Source organism: Poeciliopsis prolifica, unplaced genomic scaffold (genome assembly GCF_027474105.1).
Source record: "Poeciliopsis prolifica strain line A6 unplaced genomic scaffold, Auburn_PproV2 SCAFFOLD065, whole genome shotgun sequence".
NCBI classification, from domain to species: Eukaryota; Metazoa; Chordata; class Actinopteri; order Cyprinodontiformes; family Poeciliidae; genus Poeciliopsis; species Poeciliopsis prolifica.
In genome coordinates, this window is record NW_026562440.1 from 1,634,901 (window position 1) to 1,654,352 (window position 19,452).

General features: G+C 36.7%; 1 protein-coding gene across 1 annotated transcript in view; it reads left to right on the forward strand.

Moving 5' to 3' along the window:
- Positions 1–475: 475 nt before the first annotated feature.
- si:dkey-71h2.2 (low density lipoprotein receptor adapter protein 1) overlaps positions 476–19,452 on the forward strand; it is a 41,948-nt gene continuing 22,971 nt past the window's right edge. The window contains exon 1 of the mRNA XM_055020075.1: positions 476–763. Coding sequence (XP_054876050.1) covers positions 679–763 — 85 coding nt within the window. The 5' untranslated portion in view covers positions 476–678. The remainder of the gene's footprint in view (positions 764–19,452) is intronic.

A 19,452-nucleotide genomic window follows, 5' to 3' on the forward strand; every position in this document is an offset into this window, starting at 1 on the left:
TAAAATAGTAAAACCTATAAAGTCTAATAGAAAATCTTTTCTTTCAAAATGCAGAAAACCCTTACCGTCGCTAGATGGCGCAAAAACAAAGCAACTAGAAACATTGAACGGATTAGGCACAAAAAATGAACAAACTTCACGTTTAGTATAATGTGTGCACTGCTATTCCACTGATCTGGAAAACAAGGAAATACTGTTTCAAATGTCTAAATCCAGTCAATACATGAAACCATTCTCAACCCTGTGCACACACGTCACAAAATAAATACCAAACTAAAAACAACAACAGCAAAAAAACATCCGATGGTGCAAGACTTACTTTCAACCATAAAGTTATGAAAACATTTCAAACATAATCATGCCCTCATTCCTCGTCAGACGGGGGCCAATCCATGTAAAGAGGAGCCTTCAGGAGCTCTGTGGCTCCTGAAGGTTGAGGACACGCCCTCAAGTTTGGAAACGGCGCAGTGGATTCGTGGGTCTCTTTCCCCTCAGCTGCACATTTCGCCGGGAAGTGAACACAGGAGCGGAGAGTCCTGAAGCCCTTTCCTCCCGTCCCGTGTTCTTTTCCACTGTGGGGAGGTCAGCCGTCGAGTGGCGCGCAGCCTGCCGCGTTGAGCTCCCTGTGGTGCGGAGACAGAGGGAAATCCACCTGCCGGAGAGCGGACACACCTCGAGATGGATGCCCTGAAATCTGCCGGCAGAGCGATCATTAAGAGCCCCGGCGTCCCGCGACACACCTGGGGAGCTTCAAAGCATGAAAGTGAGTGAGACTGATATGTGTTTGGACATACTGCAAATATATAATGAAGGAAATATCTGTCACACACACACACACACACACAGAGAGAGAGTAAACACGAGGACATGGACTGCTTGTCCTTTATTATTGTTAAGATGTGGTTGCATTATTGCGTTGTTTTATTTAACATTGCAATGAATTTCTTGCTTCCTTCAGAAAAGCGACCAAGATATTAACTGGAATGAGAAAAGATTACAATGACACATTTGACCAGCATAAGTGTTTCAAGTAATCAGTATTAGTTTTTATTTAATTTTAAAGTTACTTTAAAAGTATTTAGCTGTTTACCGTGGAAATGACATGGAAAGCACTTAATGTTAACATCTTCTATCCTCCAAAACCAGTTTTGGGATTATTGCTGTACTGAAACATCCAGCTGTGACCAAATACAATCATCCAGCTGCTGAGATTAATGATCTGTGTCAAGCAGACAGTCACACATCACAATGCTAACATCACCATGCTTGACAGCTATTAAAGAAATACCTTGACTCCTTCAAATATACTTTTTGTCACTGTGGGTGCCACTTTTCTCCACAAGCCATTTGGTCTTGTTCAGGTGTAACTGGCAGGTGGGCAGCTGCCAGTTTCAATTATGGCTCCAAATACTTGTCCACCTTGTGTAGATCTACAATTATTTTTCTTAGATCTTCACAAAGTTTCCTGTTTTTTTAATTTTTAATATTGTTATAAATGCAAATTAATACATTGAATCCTGTCCAATAAAGAACCTTAAGTTATTAGTGTGAATGTAAACTTCTGTTTGAATGGGGTTTTTTTTTATGATACCACACAGGAGTAAACAAAAAGAAACAGCCAGTCATTAGCATGTGTAGAAATCTAAATTGTTTCATTTGCTTATTTGTGGCATACAGCAACAGGAAATGGTTAGCTTTCCAACTTTTAATAAACAAAATCATTATTTTGCACAAAGTAATGATGCTTTTGGAGGATTTCAACCCAAATACTGTCTTTGCCAATAATTTCACTATCACTTTCTTTCATTTAACTTTTTTTTTTGGACACAAACATAATAAGTTACATAAAATAATTACAATATTTTGGTTGTTCTTTAGCCAGGAAAAATAAGTAGAACTTACACAGTGAATACACAATCATTGCTAGAGTTCTATAAATTATTACTTTAAAAGGTTTTTTTTCAACTTCACACTTGATTGCAAAGTAAGATTAAATCTTAATTTCACACTGCTCATCAAGGGTAAATAGTTTTAAAATGCCTTAGTGACCAGTCAAAACTTCTGAATTACGTTGAATGCACCTCATTCATGGCTTACAGTGGTTTTTGCATTCACACGTTTCTTTTTTTTAAGTGTTTATCAAGCTTGCATTCTTTATTTTGCCATCTGTGTTGAATTAGACCTCAATATTATATGGCAAAAATGACAAATATTTATAGCTGAAGGGAAATACAACAGTGTTTGGAAAACTTGACATAAGTGCAGTAGAATGAAAGGAATGATGAAAATATGGATGCATCTTCTATTTTTAGCTCAATATTTTAAAAAAATGTCATCACATCATTGTATGATGTGGTTTTGCCTTTTCTTGCATTCCTACTTTTGAGTTGGTTTTAAAAAGGTTCAAGTAGAAGTGGATAGTAAAATTTATGTCAATGTTATCTATTGAACATGGGAGGCACATTTGAGAGGAGACAGTTTTCTGCAGCCTTCTGGGTAGAAATGCTAATTATCATGCACCTGCGTTTGCTTTATGGTTATAGTGAGGTAAAAAAAAATCCATCTGACTGCTGGAAGAGGGATGAAAAAAACAAAACATTCTATATTTCGGGTGAATTCCTGTTAGCCGACAAATAAAAGGAAGTAGTGAGTGCCTGAGTGAAGAGTCCTTGAAACAAACCTCATCCCACCTTTGCTGACAGATTGTTTCACCGCCTGCAGTCCTGCTGTCTCACCAGTGTCAAATGTGATCTCTAAAGCTTCCTTCCTGCAGCCGCACTGCCTGTAAGCCTCTAAATGCTAGCATGCTGCTTTATGACTAATCCGCTGCCCATGTCGGCTGTCATTAAACACCGCTAATTAATTTCAAATCCACAAAGGCGGCGTCTTTTGGCTTTGTAAAAATAAAATTACCACATGAGTTATTCAATTCTGAACAAAGCAAAAAGTTTTCTCATTTATTTATGGTTTATACTGAGTCATCTGAAAATTCTGGATGCATTTTGAATCGATGCACACCTCCACCCCACGACCAAAGCAGTAGGGAAACAATGTTCACTATGTGATGACAAAAGCTCATACACAAGGCATCAACTTCCCATCACAAAAAAGCCAATGGGTCACATTGTCAGCAGAGCCATCTGAATTTTGCTTTTGTTTTCTTGTTGTTTTTACCAGAGACATTGAAGTAAAAAGAATAAATAAAAAAATGGATTGACAGGGTCAGAGCAAAAGCCAGCTGGATTTCATCACCTGATAGCAGAGGCAGTTTGTGTCTGTGAACCACTGGAGGAACTAGGCTGGAAATACATGAACACTTCGCTCACAGAAAACACGGGTGACTGCTGATGTCCCGAAGCTACTTAGCAGGCAATTTAGAGAGGACAGGCGTTTGTGTGCCAGCTTGCAGCGATGTGTCAAAGTCGGCTGTCAGAATGCAAATAAGGTAACGGTGCATCTGTCAGGCACAGTCCCATCCAGTCGGTGGATTAAAGTTTAGAAATTAGTCAAATATTTATGTCCTGCAATTTACCAAGGAAAAAAATCCAAAACAACTCTAGTCGGAAGTTTAACGTACTTATATTTGTTTTTACTTTTTATCATGAATAAGTAACATACATTTCCAGGAGTAGAATGATTAAATGAATAATAATAATAAAATAAATTTGTGTGCAAAAACACACAAAAAGAAAATAATTTTTCTTCTTTCTTACTAACAATTTCAGACAACTTTCAAATGTCTGGCTTATTTTCTTCAAAAAATTTTGTAACACGGTGCATGACTGTGTCATGGCCTTTTGCTGCTGTCTGTTGCCTGCTGAGGTCAAAACCCCAGTCAGGGTGGACAAGGACACAGCTTGTACTTGGAGTCCAACCATTCCTTGGATCACTTCATGCCACAGCATTGAGGGCCTTTTCCGAGCCTCAGACATCAGATGCCCTCGGCAACTAGTGTGTCCCGGCGCTGTCAACATCAATCCAAATTGCTCTCGCTTTTGGGTTTAATCCAATAAGACTTTGTCCTTCAGGTTTAGTGTTGTTTTCCTGTAAATAAACTTGTCGTTGTCAAAGTGTATTATGTTTCGTTCAGTCTGACCCATAACACACGCTTAAAAACTCAGAGTATGTTTTTTTTTTCTTGCTGTGCTTTGCAGCTTAGAAAAAAAGAACGAGTTGAAGTAAGTGGATCGACCAGGGATTATATTCAACTGTTTGTGATCTCTGACATTAAATAGAGCCTGGAGTGAGACTGAAGCCATCAGTGGTTTGACTGAATGGCATGCTGGAGTCACTGGTGTCAGCTACGGCTGCCCTGAAGGAGCAATTATCTCTCAATAGCTCATTAAGTCTGAAGAATCACCGAATCAGCGGGGCTCATGTCATACTGACATGATGTGTGCGCTGGAGTCTTCATGGTTCCCCCAACTGTGGCGTAGCATGTAATTATAGAGCAAAAATAGCTGTAAAAAAATGCTAAGACAAATATGCATTGGAAATTTTTTCACAGATGATGGAGAGAATGTAAAAGGCATCATCAGTAATATTGGGCACAATCTGCTAAGTGCTGACTGAGAGTGGTTGGATTAGGGCAGTGGTGCACAAAGTCGGTCCTCGAGGGCTGGCAACCTGCATGTTTTAGTTCTCTTCCTGATTTAACACACCTGGCTCCAATGATGGCTCATGCTGAAAAGGATGTTGCTACTCAAGGGCAGGATGCCAGCCCTTGAGGACCGACTTTGGGTTCCCCTGGATTGGTCTGATTAGTCTGACCTAGTGAACTCTGACCTAGTGAAACACATTCTTTTTTTTTTTTCTTAACAAATTATGCCTGTTGACTCAAGAAAATTATTTTAACATCAGCCCATAATACAACAAAATGTTTATCATCCAAGAACACACATTTTACAATTATTGTTAACTGAGTAGCTGCACAGTGTCCAGTTTTCTAGTGAGACAGAAAATGCTACATTTTAAGTATTGCCTCAGTCCTTAAATTGAAGCCAGATCAATTTGTGGCTAAAATATTTCAATCAAAAGAGGAATACTTATTGTCGACACCCAAACTTCACCACTTTTTGCATTTTACACACAAAGTAATTACATTTGCTTACTGAAGCTGCGAAATGTATTTACAATGTTGTCTATAATTGCTGAAGACATTGGTATTTGTTTGAAATCTCCCAATCTGTTACTTCAGAAGTGAAAAGTTACTGGAACATACCACCATTGCCATTGCATGAATGACACCCAAATGCACAATCCCAACCTTTCATACACTTTGTCAGACTTAGAAAGAACTGCTGAGGACAGATGTTGCATAGTTTGACTAAGTGAGACAGACACAAACTTAGCAACAGCCACCAGAGAACTATAGCACTTCATTCCTCAATAGCTGTTTTCCTGTATGCTGAACATGTTTTCCTGGTTCAGCAAACCTGAATCAAATGACTAGTTACTTAGCAGGCCTCCGCAGGTCTTGATGAATTTGAATGAGCTGGGATGCGCTTCATGCTAGACCTCAAGCACCAGCTTCTGAAGACTGGAGTTCATATTCACTAATGCTCATTTTCACACCATTTCATGAGATAAATATGAACTAAAATGTGGTCTTACTAGCTGTTAGTCTATGAACTCAAAGCAATGACACTCCGGGTAAGGAACCTCTCTTAGAATATCCAAACTTTCCCTTTAATATGGAATATGGCTAGGGCTACTTTGTATTCCCTAGCTATTCTTGTATGCCTAAGAAAATAAATGACAATACTCTCTTTTTCCAGCATACTATCAATGCAAATTATGTCCTGGGTAATTTGAACATCATACTCTGAAGCACAACAGATCAGTCTGCAGTTACTCTTGCTTTCATAACTTCTTATAAGCTTTCGTTGTTTATGATTTCAGACGCTACATGACACATGTGTTGTTTCTATCAAATTGTAGAAAAAAAATCTAATCTGTGTGGAACAGATCAGGCTTGAGACTCTGGCAAATGGCAAAGAGCAAAATTATTTTATTTCTCTGTCGTTTGCAAACGGAGAACACACAGCAACCACAGCACAACAGCTGTACCTACAATGAGTTCTGACATGGAGCTGCAAGCTCTCACAATATATAGGATTCTTTACACAACATGGTCACTCTGGCCCAGAGCCAGTTGAACAGGTTTAATGCACAGTCAGTAGCCACAGGGTGGACAGGATGCAACCTCTTCCTTACTGAAAGGTTAGTTAATTATTTAGTTGACAAACATCTTCTTGTTCAAAATATGGGAGTTTCCAAAAATTAGGATGCTAATGGAACAATTTTTCATACCAAAATCATTGTAAGACCTTGTACGTACTCTGAGCTTCTAACATTCAATGGAGAAATTTGTTAGACCTTAGGGCTTATTCCATCTTACTGTATTTACCTAAACTATCTGTTGTTATCTGTTATCAAACTTTGGCGCCTTATTTTAGTCACTGACAACCTACTGGAACTTTTCCAAGGAGAGGTCAAAAGGAAACCTATCAAACTGATTCTTCAGAGACTCCTTGACCTACACGTTTTAACAGACTGAACAATACTAGTGTTATATGACTAAAGAATTAAAATAAAAATCTTAAAATAAATAATAACACAATTTTTACTTCACAAGATAATTTCATAAATCTTTTTCATTTACATTTGCTGACATTCTTTGGCATGGCCCATACTGATTTATTGCTGATTTTTCTCTCTTTTCTACATTATTAGCATCTCTAATAGCATCTTAGAGATGCTTTAAAGCCTCAAGTAGGAGGCTTTAAAGAATGAAACTTGTCTTCTCTATTGCAGTGATCAGAAGTTATCAGTATTGTCTGATATTAATGACTTTCTTTGACCTGATAAAGTCATCAGAAGGCTTTGCATATCATCTTTAAGGATGATTTAGAAAGCCCTTTGGGTCTCTTTTGGATTTTCCCCCTCCTCTATTTGATTCATATCTTTAGCTTGTTACACTAACCAACCAGTGTATTTTTAAACTATTAAAAAAACAAAAAAAAAAAAAAAAACAAATACAATTTTTTTCTGCTTAATGAACAATAGTACAGTTTTGTGACACACTGCGGGACTTTGACCTTATAACTTTTTCCACTTCGGAGGAGCTCTGTTACCCATGAGACAAATCTCCCCCCAACAATCTTATTAGTTAGATTATCGTCAAAAGCAAAATCCCTCTGCTGACAGCTCTGCATAGCTTTTCTTTGGGTCTCATTTTTGCAAGGCTTAGTCTTCCACTTGGGTTCGATATGAAACTTGACAGATTCTAAAGCCTTTGTTTTCCTTTTGTTGAAGATTCAACAACCAATCAGTCATGTGTGAGACTTATGTCCTTTTTAAGTGTAGTGAAGCTGTAGAGTTTCACTCTTCATAAATTTGCACTCTAATTTCACTCAAGTTTTTTCACGCAAGCTTTGTTTAATCAACAAACCTTCTGACATGAGTATGTTTTTAATATTTTCTCAAAATTAGAGAGGTGCTAGGATGGCAGAATTAACAGTTTAACAAATAGGTATGGAAAGACTGGGGGCTTAATTGTCCTGCAGTTTTGGAGACAAACTTGCAGCATAAAGATTTAAAGATGCTTTGATCTGCTCTCCTGTTGTTGCTGCAGTTTTGTACCAAACCTTTGCTTATTTGCTTTCAGAAAAAGAGTCAGCATTAATGTCTATATATATTTCAAAGCTAACGTCTGTGTTGCGTTGACTTTTAAAGAAGTTTTTGTTTTCTATCTTTTTTGATGCCAGATGTAAATGTGCATTTCTAGGTTTCATTTTCCAGTGAATGCATGCATCCGTTCATTGGTCTGGAAATCTGCACAGATGCATTTGTGTGATAGCAGTTGAGATGGATTTTTTAAACTTCTTTATTGCATAACGTGAAAGAGCAAAACTGCATTCAATTTTAGAACTTTTCACAAAGCAAATCTTTTTTTTGTTGTTGTTTGTTGACATTTATTCTGGTAAATCTTTCTTTACTTATGTTAATAGAAGATTAAAATCAAAACACATATGTCAGAAATGAATGGTATTACAAATGTCTGCTAGTAAAGTCAACTGATGTATGATCTCAGAAGCAAGAGTTGTACCACCTGTTTCAAACAATATGCTTCAAATTGAGAAAAACAAAGTGTTCGCCATGCAGGAGTCATGACATTCTGTCCACTGGGACCAGCTCTGCATGGTCTTTTATAAGATGAGAGAGAAAGTGGGTGAGTCTGTTCTGTTTTAAAGTGCCAGATATGTTGTGTTCAGCAACTGATCAATATTCAGAGTTTAGGCATTTCTGCTGCCTCGCTCTGTTTATTCTTTTGCAGCTCTTTCTCTTTTGAGAGAGAAATAGCAACGGCTTGGTTTCATACAATCTTCTTTGCATCAGATGCAAAAGTGCTTCAGGAGAAGGTGTGTTAAATGGGAAGCACAATTTGTTTTATTCCTTTGTTTCTGGGGCTGTTTTGAAGTGTCTTCTTCCCTTTTTCCTTCAGAGTTCAGTCAAAGCTCACTTCAGTTAAATTCAACATGAGACACTCTTGTCTGTTGTTTTAAAATATGATCTGTTCCCAAAAATAACTTTAATTCTATCTCTTAGGTCACAGATAATGTTAGATATCGTGGCTTTGGATGCTCTGAACATTTTGCTTTGTCAAAAGAACATTGTTAATTTTAAGAGACTGTAGCTGTCTTTTCTCAAGATATCTGAAAAATCAAAGTGTGTGGATGTTACCATTTTGTAAAGATAGTTAGAACAAATGTTTCCTAAGACCTCAACTCGGCAGTGTTTAAATTTGGTTGAGGATGAGTATCAGCACATAAGGTGAGGCTGCGTCATGGGTTATCTTTTCAGAACTTGGATATGTTTATGTTTTTTTTTGTTCTAATAAATTAAGACAATATTTTGATGTCCAAGTTAATTTTCCTGCTGTAGAATACAAAATGCTAGGATGTTTTGCCTATCAGAACTAGATGCTCTCATGATCCAAGATTTGGTTAATGGTGTCTTTGGTTTTCACCTAAGTGACATCAATTGTCTTCCGCACTGAAGTCATAAACTCAATTTTATTTCTTTTAGGAAATCTGGAGATCAAAATCTAAAATACTTAGACTGATCAAAATTAGACTGGATCATTCCACACTGAAAATAGAAGGACAAAAATATTAGCAGTGTTATGAAATAATAACTCTTTTCAAACTCTACAACATTCTGCAAAGATTTGACAGTTCCCAAAAAACATTTAAAGGAAATGTTGAACCAAAACTGAGGATTACAAAGGCTTCTTAATCAAGGTGAAATAACATCCACATTGTCATGATCAGACAGTGCCCGCTACTGTATTCTTTTATATTTCCTTCCAAGCTTTCATTCTTGTAATCTTTGAAAGTAGTCTTGATCAGTTGGAGTCTAGGTTTTTGGAAAGTCTGTCATACCATCTTTATTAGATTAATAATATCCGACAGGAATATCTTAAAGAAATGGGAAAGTATCTCTGCAATGACTTCAACCTGAGTCATCTTTAGTATTTGTGTAGATTCAAAGAAATAGAAAAGTATTTGCTGAAAATCTATGTAATAATTTAGAGGCCTTTTCTTCCCTTATTCTTCAGTCAGAATTAATTGAGGTTATTAACCAGAAATTGATTAAAGAACAGGGAGTGTTCTAAGAGAAAGTCTAAAAATGTGGGCAGCTTTTGAGCATGTACTCTTTTTAAAAGGTTAGAATAAGATCTGTTCATCTGAAACCTTTTATAACTTTTGCAAAGTGTAGTCATCTGGAATACACAGTGCTATATCAATGGTTTCTCTTATTTTCACTTATAAAAAAATAAGTTTATATCAGTTAGCTATAAACTTATTTCTAAGTCCACCTAATATTGTCATTAAAACACGCTTTCAGTTTCAAATTGCATTTCTCTTTATCCTGATGTTTCATTTTATTTCCGTGCATTGTCCTGTGTCTGCATCTGATCTTGTGGGTGCGTTTATTCTCACTGTCCTACTATTGATTTTTAAAAGCATGGCTCCATATTGTTAAACCACGCTCCACGCCATATTTCATATTGATTTTCATTCTCTGTCTGTTGAGAATTGTGTTATGGATGCTTTCTTGTGGATCCTGCTTAAAAGCATCTGCAAAATCTCTCTAAAACTTTCAAGAGTAAAAATACACCCTCCTGTCTGTTGCCCATCCACAAGCATAATTAAACTTTAAGTAATCGCCGCTGGGTTCCACAAACGTCATCATTGCGCGGTTTTCCGCAGTCTCTCCCTGGACTGTTTTTAGCACAAACTGTTTCCCTGGCCTGAAGTGAAGTGAATTATGTAATGGAGAGAAACAGAGATCCTTTCGTAGGAGGGGAGCAGGTTCAGTCAACTGCAGCAACACAAACACAGCCCGGCTTCCATGCACTGAATCCCTTACATATGAAGGCTGTATCTGCTTAAAGTTCAGGGCAACTGTGGCTCAGGTTAGGACGTCACTCTGGTGCGAGAGCCTTAATGAGGATTTTTCTGCTGCACTGTGGGTATCTTGTGTGTGGGAGGAAAATATTAAACACTGCAAATATGTTTTGTTTGTGCGTGCAGGCGAGTGTTTGCACATCAGCTCAGCCCTTCTGTCCTACTGAGACAAATCCCATTTCTATTTTTGCGCTTTTAAAAAATTCAACTCCCCACACCTTTCCAGAGACACGATGTCCCTTTTCTGAGATCAGCTCTAAGAGCAAACACACCTACTCCTAAAAATAGCCTCATCCCATCAAGCTGATGGTGGTGCACCCCGGTAGCTCAGTGCTGTCGATAAATGCTTTGTGCTTTGACAAAAGTTGCTGCATGTGAACCCAGCTGAGTTAAATTATGTTTTCGCTGATTTCTTTTTAATGAAACAAGCTGCAGGTCTTCATATTTATTGATTTTAATGCTTTTCTTTTTTTTTTTTTTTGCATTAATCTTGCTGCACTCTATAACAACATGATGCAGTTCCCCACTGGCAGCTCTTGATATGGGTGACATGGACAACCACCCAGGATGGCATCTTGTGGGGGGTTTTGTTTGTCGGTGTGTGGAGTAGATTTATGGAGTGGCTTGCTTGATGAGTTTACAAAAAAGTACAAATGTAAACTAGCTTTAAAAAACTCTTTAAAAAGGAGCTTATTCAGACGTAACACTTTCTTGTGGATCCTGGGTATTTGAGACATAGGATGGGTGTCTCAAAGACCAAAAATGTGTAAATAATTTCACATTTAAGGATGAGCATGTGAGATTTTTGTGTCATGCAATGTGGAAATAATTTAAGTTTATCTGTTTTTTGAATATTTAAATGTTTGTAGGTCGATGAGAAACTATAAGCTATTATATCTTCTACCTGCTCCTTTTTGAACAGATAATATAAAATTGCATTTATTGAAGAATAACTTTAATACAATTGCAACAAAAAGAACCCTCAGGCTTCAATTCCAGATCTTCAGAAAACTGTCCCAGGAATTGTATATTGGGCATAATTGGTTTTAATTTTAATGTTTTCTTGTTTTTACTTTTTGTCTGTTTGAAATAAATAAATTAATTAATTAATTAATTAATGTCCTTCACAGTAGCAAGATGTTAGAAAATGTTTTGTTTTTACACCAGTGATCGTTGACAGTGTTTATTTCTTCAGTCATTTGAGTGTATTCACAGTCTTTGATGAAAAGGAGAAATGGTTGAATATATAAATTATGTTAAAGATGAATTATTCTCTCTCTCCGTCTGGACGTTTTATTTGCAGCACCCAATTACTGACACCCGTGGTAAAAGATGAGTCAAAACTTTTTAAAATAAATGAATCTTTCATGACAGTAGCATAATCTTAAACTGAAAAATTGCTGCAGGTCTCCAACAGTGAACTTTGAAGATTTAAAAAAAAAATTTTTTTATCTGCTATGCGTTTTAGTGTGCATGGTGGCAAGATAAACATGGATCCTCATCCAGCCTTGTTTGTCACAGTTCCAGTTGCTGTTACATATGCACATCAATGAGGGTAGATAGGAGAAAGCTCAGAAAATGAACATTGACTCAGACTTAGATGCTCTTTCCAACAACAGAACCAAAGCACCTCAATCTGTAGCTGTCTTTTCACATGATCCAACAGTAGCAGAATTTTTTACCAGTTCAGTTCCAAAACAAGAGTGAAGCTGCAGTTTGGCAGCTTATTTTGATAACAGACTGGCAAATGTATGATATGACTAATGATTTTAAGACAACACAAAATGCATCCATGGCTTAAAAACAGTAATGCATCTGAATGAAACCTGTTTTACCTGGCTGAGCAAATCAATTACTTCTTGAGGAAGGCAGTAATAATAACGTTCACCATTCAACTTGTTACTCTTTATATAATATCTTTGTGAACCTTTGCCAGTTGCACTGCTGTGACATGCTTGGTATGACTGCTTGAAGTCTCAAAGGATCTCTCTGGTGTGCTTAATCCTCCTGAGCTTATAAAAGTTCTTCCAGCTTTTCGGAGATTACCAGCCAAACTTTAGGTCTCATTGAAAACGAAGCAGTTTTGTTGAAGACGAGCCAAAACTTCTCTCGTCCAGGATATCTCCACACTTAATGTTTTGTTTCTTTAACTGTATTAGCTTACCACCAGTTCTTGATCCATACATGTTTTCCCTTAGAAAAATGTTCTACTGTGCTATAAGAGACAGAACAGGCTAGGAGGAATGAATATACCCATATTTCAATGGAATGTGCTTTTGTCTTTCCCACTTTGAAGAGCGGCACTTCAATAAAACGGCCATCATGCCACATCATATCTATCACAAAAACTCTTATCAACTAATGTATGAGTTTTAATAAAAATCTGAAATAGGAATCTTTATTAAAGCAATGTAATTGCTTTAATAAAAACAGCAGTTTCTTATAAAGTGGGAATTCACTCCCTCCATTTTATATAAATGTTTCCAAACTAAATGCTGTAATCAAAAAAGTAATTGGTCTGAAACTTTATTGAAGAGCTTTGCACATCTTTACCAGGTGAGCCGATAAACGTACAGGGAGCTGTTTCTATGGTCCAAAAGACAATGAAAAATAAAAAAAGATGTCATATTTTCTTTTGGTCACTTCAAGTGCTAAAACTAACCAGACCAAGTATTTTTTCTCCTGAGTAACATGTGAGCTTGGATGTTGGCTCATCCAGGAAGCTTGAATGAGGACAGATGTTTTTTTATCTTTGTGTTAATATCAGCTTTCTTTTATCGTTTGAATTTGGCTGATCCAATTTATGACCTGCTTTTTTTTAAAGTCATTTTTTAAATTTCCTAATCGATAGCTGAAGCACTTACATTGATTATCCTCTTATCTTGTTACTCCAGAGACAGGACACCCGAGAAGGTGAGTTATCTGGCTGTGTACCACAACCATCCATCACACAGCTGGATGGGTCGGAAGTGCTTTATCACATTAGGAAAGGTTCCTCTGGGATAGCCTCACATATTAAAATGTTACAGAGATATTTGATTTCAATTGCAATTTGCTGTTGAAAAGGCAATTTATTTTCCTTTTAATAATGCATGGGGAAGTTCCCAATTCCCAAAGTAATTCCTTGTTTTCCAAAAGTTGTTTTATAAGCTTTTATTTGAATGGGTTGGTTGGGGGGTGGCTGTTCATAGTTGATGAAAATGTTGTTGGAGACTGCAGAGGAAAATATTTGTCAGTGAAAAGACTACCACCCTGTTTGAATATTTGGTTTATGAATGACTAACTTTGAACTATGGCCTAATACAGTACCCTGCTGTTTGTAAATGTCACGGCTATTTGTTTACTTTAGGTCTGGAAGTTCTTTCCCTACCGAACTGTCAGGCCTCTAATAACACAGATGTCATCCCATCATACTTCAGGTTTACAATAACATGTCAGTGCTGACTTTCAATAAAGACTGAAACAACTTAGAAAATGCTTCACCATATGATCTCATGTCGCTGCGTTCATTCAAGTCGAAGTTTCGCCATCTACCATTAGAGCGCTGATCTATAAAATTGATTTAAGGTACTTTTAAAGGACAGTTACAGGGCAAATCTTTGCTGTATTTATTGACCTCTGCTGTCTGAAGGTTGTAAACATCCCGTGTGACAAACGCTCTTCTTGCTCGCTCCTCTTTACCGTAATGTTTTTGATTTATTTGTTCATATAAAAGCAGATGATAACCTCCATCTTAATGGGGTTACTATTTTTTTAAATAACACCTGCAATTTAACAAACAACATTAGTCCTTGTAGCTCAGCACCATATCACATTATGTCTTTATTAATGCTGGCTTTTCAGTTTGTGAAGTACTTTTTGGGGTTGTGCTACATTGCAACATTGTGACGGTGGATTTTTTTACACTTCGGTTTGGCAGTTCTGATGTCTGAAATTAAAAGGATGACACAGGGATTAATGGAGACAGTCTAATACATTATGTGATGCCTGACTACCCAATTTAGACACCCCAACTAATTAATCAAGCACTATCAGTTTTACTCCATTAGGATTGTAACATCAAAAATATATGAAATGCACAATAAACACTTAGAAAAGCGTTTATTACTATAGCTTTAGTAAATTCTTATTTATTTTTGGCTTATTGCCAAAATATTCATAACCTTGGTAGATTTTGGTTTATTTTTATTTAGCCAAGAAATTTGATTCTGGTAGAAAATTAGAGATACATGACTCAAAAGGTAAAAACAATAAAAATTATTAATAAAAACAGTAAAATATCAATAAGAGAAAAAAGTCTGTTCATATACCTTATTAAAAAATTGACTTTTTAATAATCACTGGATTATGTTACTTTAGTAATTATGTCCTTCTTATTGTTGTTGACCAGCTTTTATGTTTCTACTACTATTTTAAGAATTTATGCTACGTGATGCACTCCAAGTCTTTCAAGATAGAAGACAACAGTAGGATTGGACAAACTGAGAGACATTTAAGAGTTGATTACTGAACAAATAGGTGTTTGATTAGAAAACTGGGAACAGCTGTGAGGGAAGACAAGTAAAGTTGAGGATCTGGAAATGGGAGGATGCAGATAATATGAGAATAAATGGAAGACATGCAGAAAAGTGATTCTTAAAAGATGATTAAACAGAAAAGACTGACAAATGTATTCGTTATAAAGAGTAAATGTGGTTAGGTGGCAATAATGTTGGAAAAACATCATTTGAAGTATCTATTTTCACTTCATGTATTTATGCAGGAAGACGGGAAAAAAACTGAATTCATTATGTTTTGTGTGTTATTTTTGATTGTTGTTTTGGATTTCAACTTGTATCTAGCCATGTGTTTCATGAATGTAAGTGTGAACATTCACATTCATGTGAATTTTGAATGTGAATCAACAAGGGAGCATCAGATAAATGCCACAAATAAGGCCTCTTTGGGCCAAAAGTGGGGAACTAAAAATGTATATTTGCTCCCCTACTTTGAAATAATTGGGCTGTTGCTCCATCTTTGGTCCTTTAGTTAAAAACATGTGGACCCTTACTAATTTGTTTCTACCCTCTGCTATCAACCCCAGCTTTACAGTAAAATTTATTTTTGCAGTTGTTTTAATATCTTTGCAATTTCTGGTTAATGCTTAGATATTAGATACCATTGAGTTCTGTTTGCAATGCACAAGCTCCACTGCTTAAAACAGAAAATTGAACTGAAGGATATTAACACCCTGGGGGTAACAGTGGAGAGTGGGGATATTGTAATTGTCATGAACAATCCTGTATCTGGGAATCAGAGCTCTGTGGATTGGATTAAAAGCAAACATAAGATAAAATCACTGTCTGCTCATCGATCTCAGTATCCTCCACCTTCAAATTCTCGCCACACACCTACTGTTAGCATCAGCAGAGTAAATATTAACCCAATTTTCACACTGGGATACCAGCTATATATAGAATGCAGGAAATTATCCAGGACCAGACCCTGCATGTCTGCGCTGGCTTTTAATTTGATGCCCATAATAACGGAAGGCAGAAAAATAACCTGCTGTTCTAATCCAATTTCACTCTATGGACTCTTCTTCAACCTGAAGTGGGAAAAATAAAGCTCCTTTACTGCTGGATGTGTAAACATCAGTTTCCAATTAATGATTCACAGAGGCTTCAGAGGACGGTTTGAGAGTTGAGGGTTATGTTTTGCATAATGGATGCAGAGGAATGTAATTTATATTCCAGATATAGTTTGGGGAAAATAAAAGAATATCTTTTGGTTTAAAAAACAGTCTCTTCTGTCTTAAAATAAGATGTCTTCATGAGAGTGCAAATTTGAATTAAAGGAAATATTGTAAGTACTAGTCTAAAAATGGATGGCACGCTACATTTTGAGGCTAAACAGCTGAAACAGTGAAACGTTGAAAGCTGAATTTACTGTTATGTGCCGCTTTTCCCTGACTTGTCTTACTTGATACAAGAACTAAGCATATCACTTTCCCCTGCCTCTTTTATATTTAACGCCAGTCTTTAAAAGATCCTAATTTGCATTGGCCCAATTTGCTCATTCAGAAGAATTCCCAGGATCATTATGATGAACAGTGGATATGGATGTGGAAGTGAAAGCCTTCAATGAGAATATGCTGAAAATGAAATTATGTTGAATGAGACATATGTGTTCTCATTTATTCAAAAAGCTCGAGGGAATTTCTGATTGAATTATGCTGCTCCTTAAACCTTTTGGTCGCTGTCACTGAAAATAAAATTGCTTTCTGTATAGAAATGTAATGAATGATGTTGAATAAAAATGGATGTCAAGAAGAAAAAAAAAAGATTTTTTTTTTGCCTTGTAGTTGTAATCATATCGCTTATTTGTGTGTTTTTTACATTGTAGTGTCTGGGAAGTGAAAAGTATTTCACCCATTTCTCATGATCTCGTTTTTCTTTTCACTCAGAAGTTTTAGTCAGATATTTACCATCTTGAACTACTTGCAATATGTCACAATATTATTAAATTAAATGGTGTTCTGGGGCCTTTTTAACATTTTATAATATAAAGTAAAACTTTTTCAATATTGACTTTTCAGTCAAAAAGAGCTATTATAGCTACAAAAATCATTTTACGTCAATGTCTTGAAGAAAGTGTCCTAATTTTAGAAAGTAGGTCTCAAAAATGTTACACTTATCATCCAGATACTACAACAATGACAATACCAAAGGTTATTTCGTACTATTGAACAAATTTCTATAAAATCAACAATGTAACCTACAGAAGATCGACGAGTCCATGATGCAAATAAAGCTAGAATGATTTCAAATAATTTTATTATGAAAATTAAAAAAAGAACAAAATGTTTCAAGCTAAATGTCCTCTACAAAAACCTGCATAAACTACTAGTCTGGTGGCACTGCTGTATAAACTTCTTATGCTGCCCCAAAAAATTAGAGTGATAGTGATTAATTACCACAACAAAAAAATGTTTGCTGTTGTTTTCCTAGATGTTTTGGGTTGCAGGACCCTGATTCAGCTTTCTGTGGTTTGTACTCTTCTCCTGAAGCCGAGCCAAGTCTTTTAGTCAGGCAGTTTGCAGGTTCCACCTCCGAGTTACTGCTGGCCTCTCAGCAATGGAGCCTGGATTGCCTGGCAACATAATCTGTTTCTTTGACTTTATTTACACAGGTTGCATCATCCTAGGCATTTTCTGAGCAATATTTATTCAGTTTATTAAATTAGCACTAATTCAAAACAAATTGAATACCTGTGCAGTTTGAAAACCAATGGGTCCAAGTCGTTTCAAGGAATTTATAGATAAAGAATGTACAACCTGCTCATCTAAAGAGTCAAAATTAAATAATTAATTTTGACTCTAATTAATTAATGGAATCCTAATAATATTAGTGTTTTTTAAATTAAATTGATAAAAAGGTGGCTTGGATGACTGTGTCAATTAGAGCAACATCTCATTCTGACAAAGCTCCTGACGACTGTCCCGTAAAGGAAAACAAATTATGTAAACATCTTACCTTTTAGAGACTTAGAGGGTCTTCAAAATGGAAAAGGAAATTTTGATTTATTAAGCTTATTTCTTGTAATAATTTAGGAGAAATGGTTTATCAAATGTTCTAAAAAATATGATGATCAGGATGCTGAAGTCTTAAGAGGCGATGAACAAATAACAAGGATTTTGGTGTTCTATTGAACGAGAGTAACAAATGATGATAAAACCGAATGTGTGTATGTATATGAAAATTCACTCACTCTTGAGTGATTCTGAATCTCCTGAGAGGCAACCAGGAGCCTGGAGTGGTTCTAGTTAGCTATTCTCTCAGAAACTACATGAAAGTATGGGGTTTTCTTTCATACTCTGTTTGCTGTGAAAGTCAGAGGAAGCAAGGATCCAAAAGGTAAAAGGTAATATAGGGGACGGATTAAAGCAAGCAGTGAAAAGAGTAAGAGCTTGAACAGAATCGGTTTACTTGGCTGTTCCCTCAAGGCAAACTCAGGAAACCAGTTTCATCCACAAACCCCCAACGCGCCCCTCTCAGACACCCGTGCCATCCCAGCCCACCACCTTCCCTGAATGTGCGGCCTATTTTCCCTGTCAAGGTGGCGTCCCAGATTCAAACTTCCAGCAGATGAGTAAAACAGTGAGGCAGAGATTGCATCAAGGAGGATGAAGGGAATGGGGGTGTCACTGGAGTCCTCAAAATCAGCCGACTTCTTCTTCACTAATACTGTAGAGTCGTGTTCATTTCTTATATTAAATACTTTCCTACTTAAAGACCTGTGGGGAAATAGAAAAAGAGGGACTGTGTTATTGTTTTGACTTTAAAGCACTAACTCACTCAAACAAATTTTAAGCTCATCACTTGAGGACTTTGCTTGCCTGCACAGATGCTTTTTCTCTTACGTAGTTATTCCTGTGTGTATTTGTGTGCTTCTGTTTGCGTTATTAATTAACCAGCAGCGTAGGTGTCGAACCAAAGGAGAATTCACCCGGGTACAATTTTGACTTCTCAGAGCAAATTAAATTACGAGCGTGGCACTCTATGAAACAGCTGCATGTAGCTGAAGGCGTGCAGAGCACATGGCCCCTTATTATGGAGCAACAGTTCCCTAATGCTGCGCTGAATGCCTCAGTTCATTCAGCACGTCTTTTCACAGACAAGTGAATTTGTAACTTTTGTGCGATTGCGCTTGAGGTTTCCATGCGGTAAAATGTCATCAGTTTGCCCTACTCTGTTGTTTCGCATTGATTTATGCGGTGTGTCATAACAACACAGTGTTTTGCTTTTTTTGTGTGTGTGCGTGTGTGTGTGTGCGCGTACACATAAAGGAGTCAGTCCCTTAGCTGCCATATGCTGAGGATGAAATTATTTCCAGGCTCCAGTTTATTAAACTCAGAAATGTTATGAGTGCTCCACTAAGGCGTTGGCTCTTCAATAATCTCTAAATTGAATCATCTTGATGAGCACAAGCTTCAACA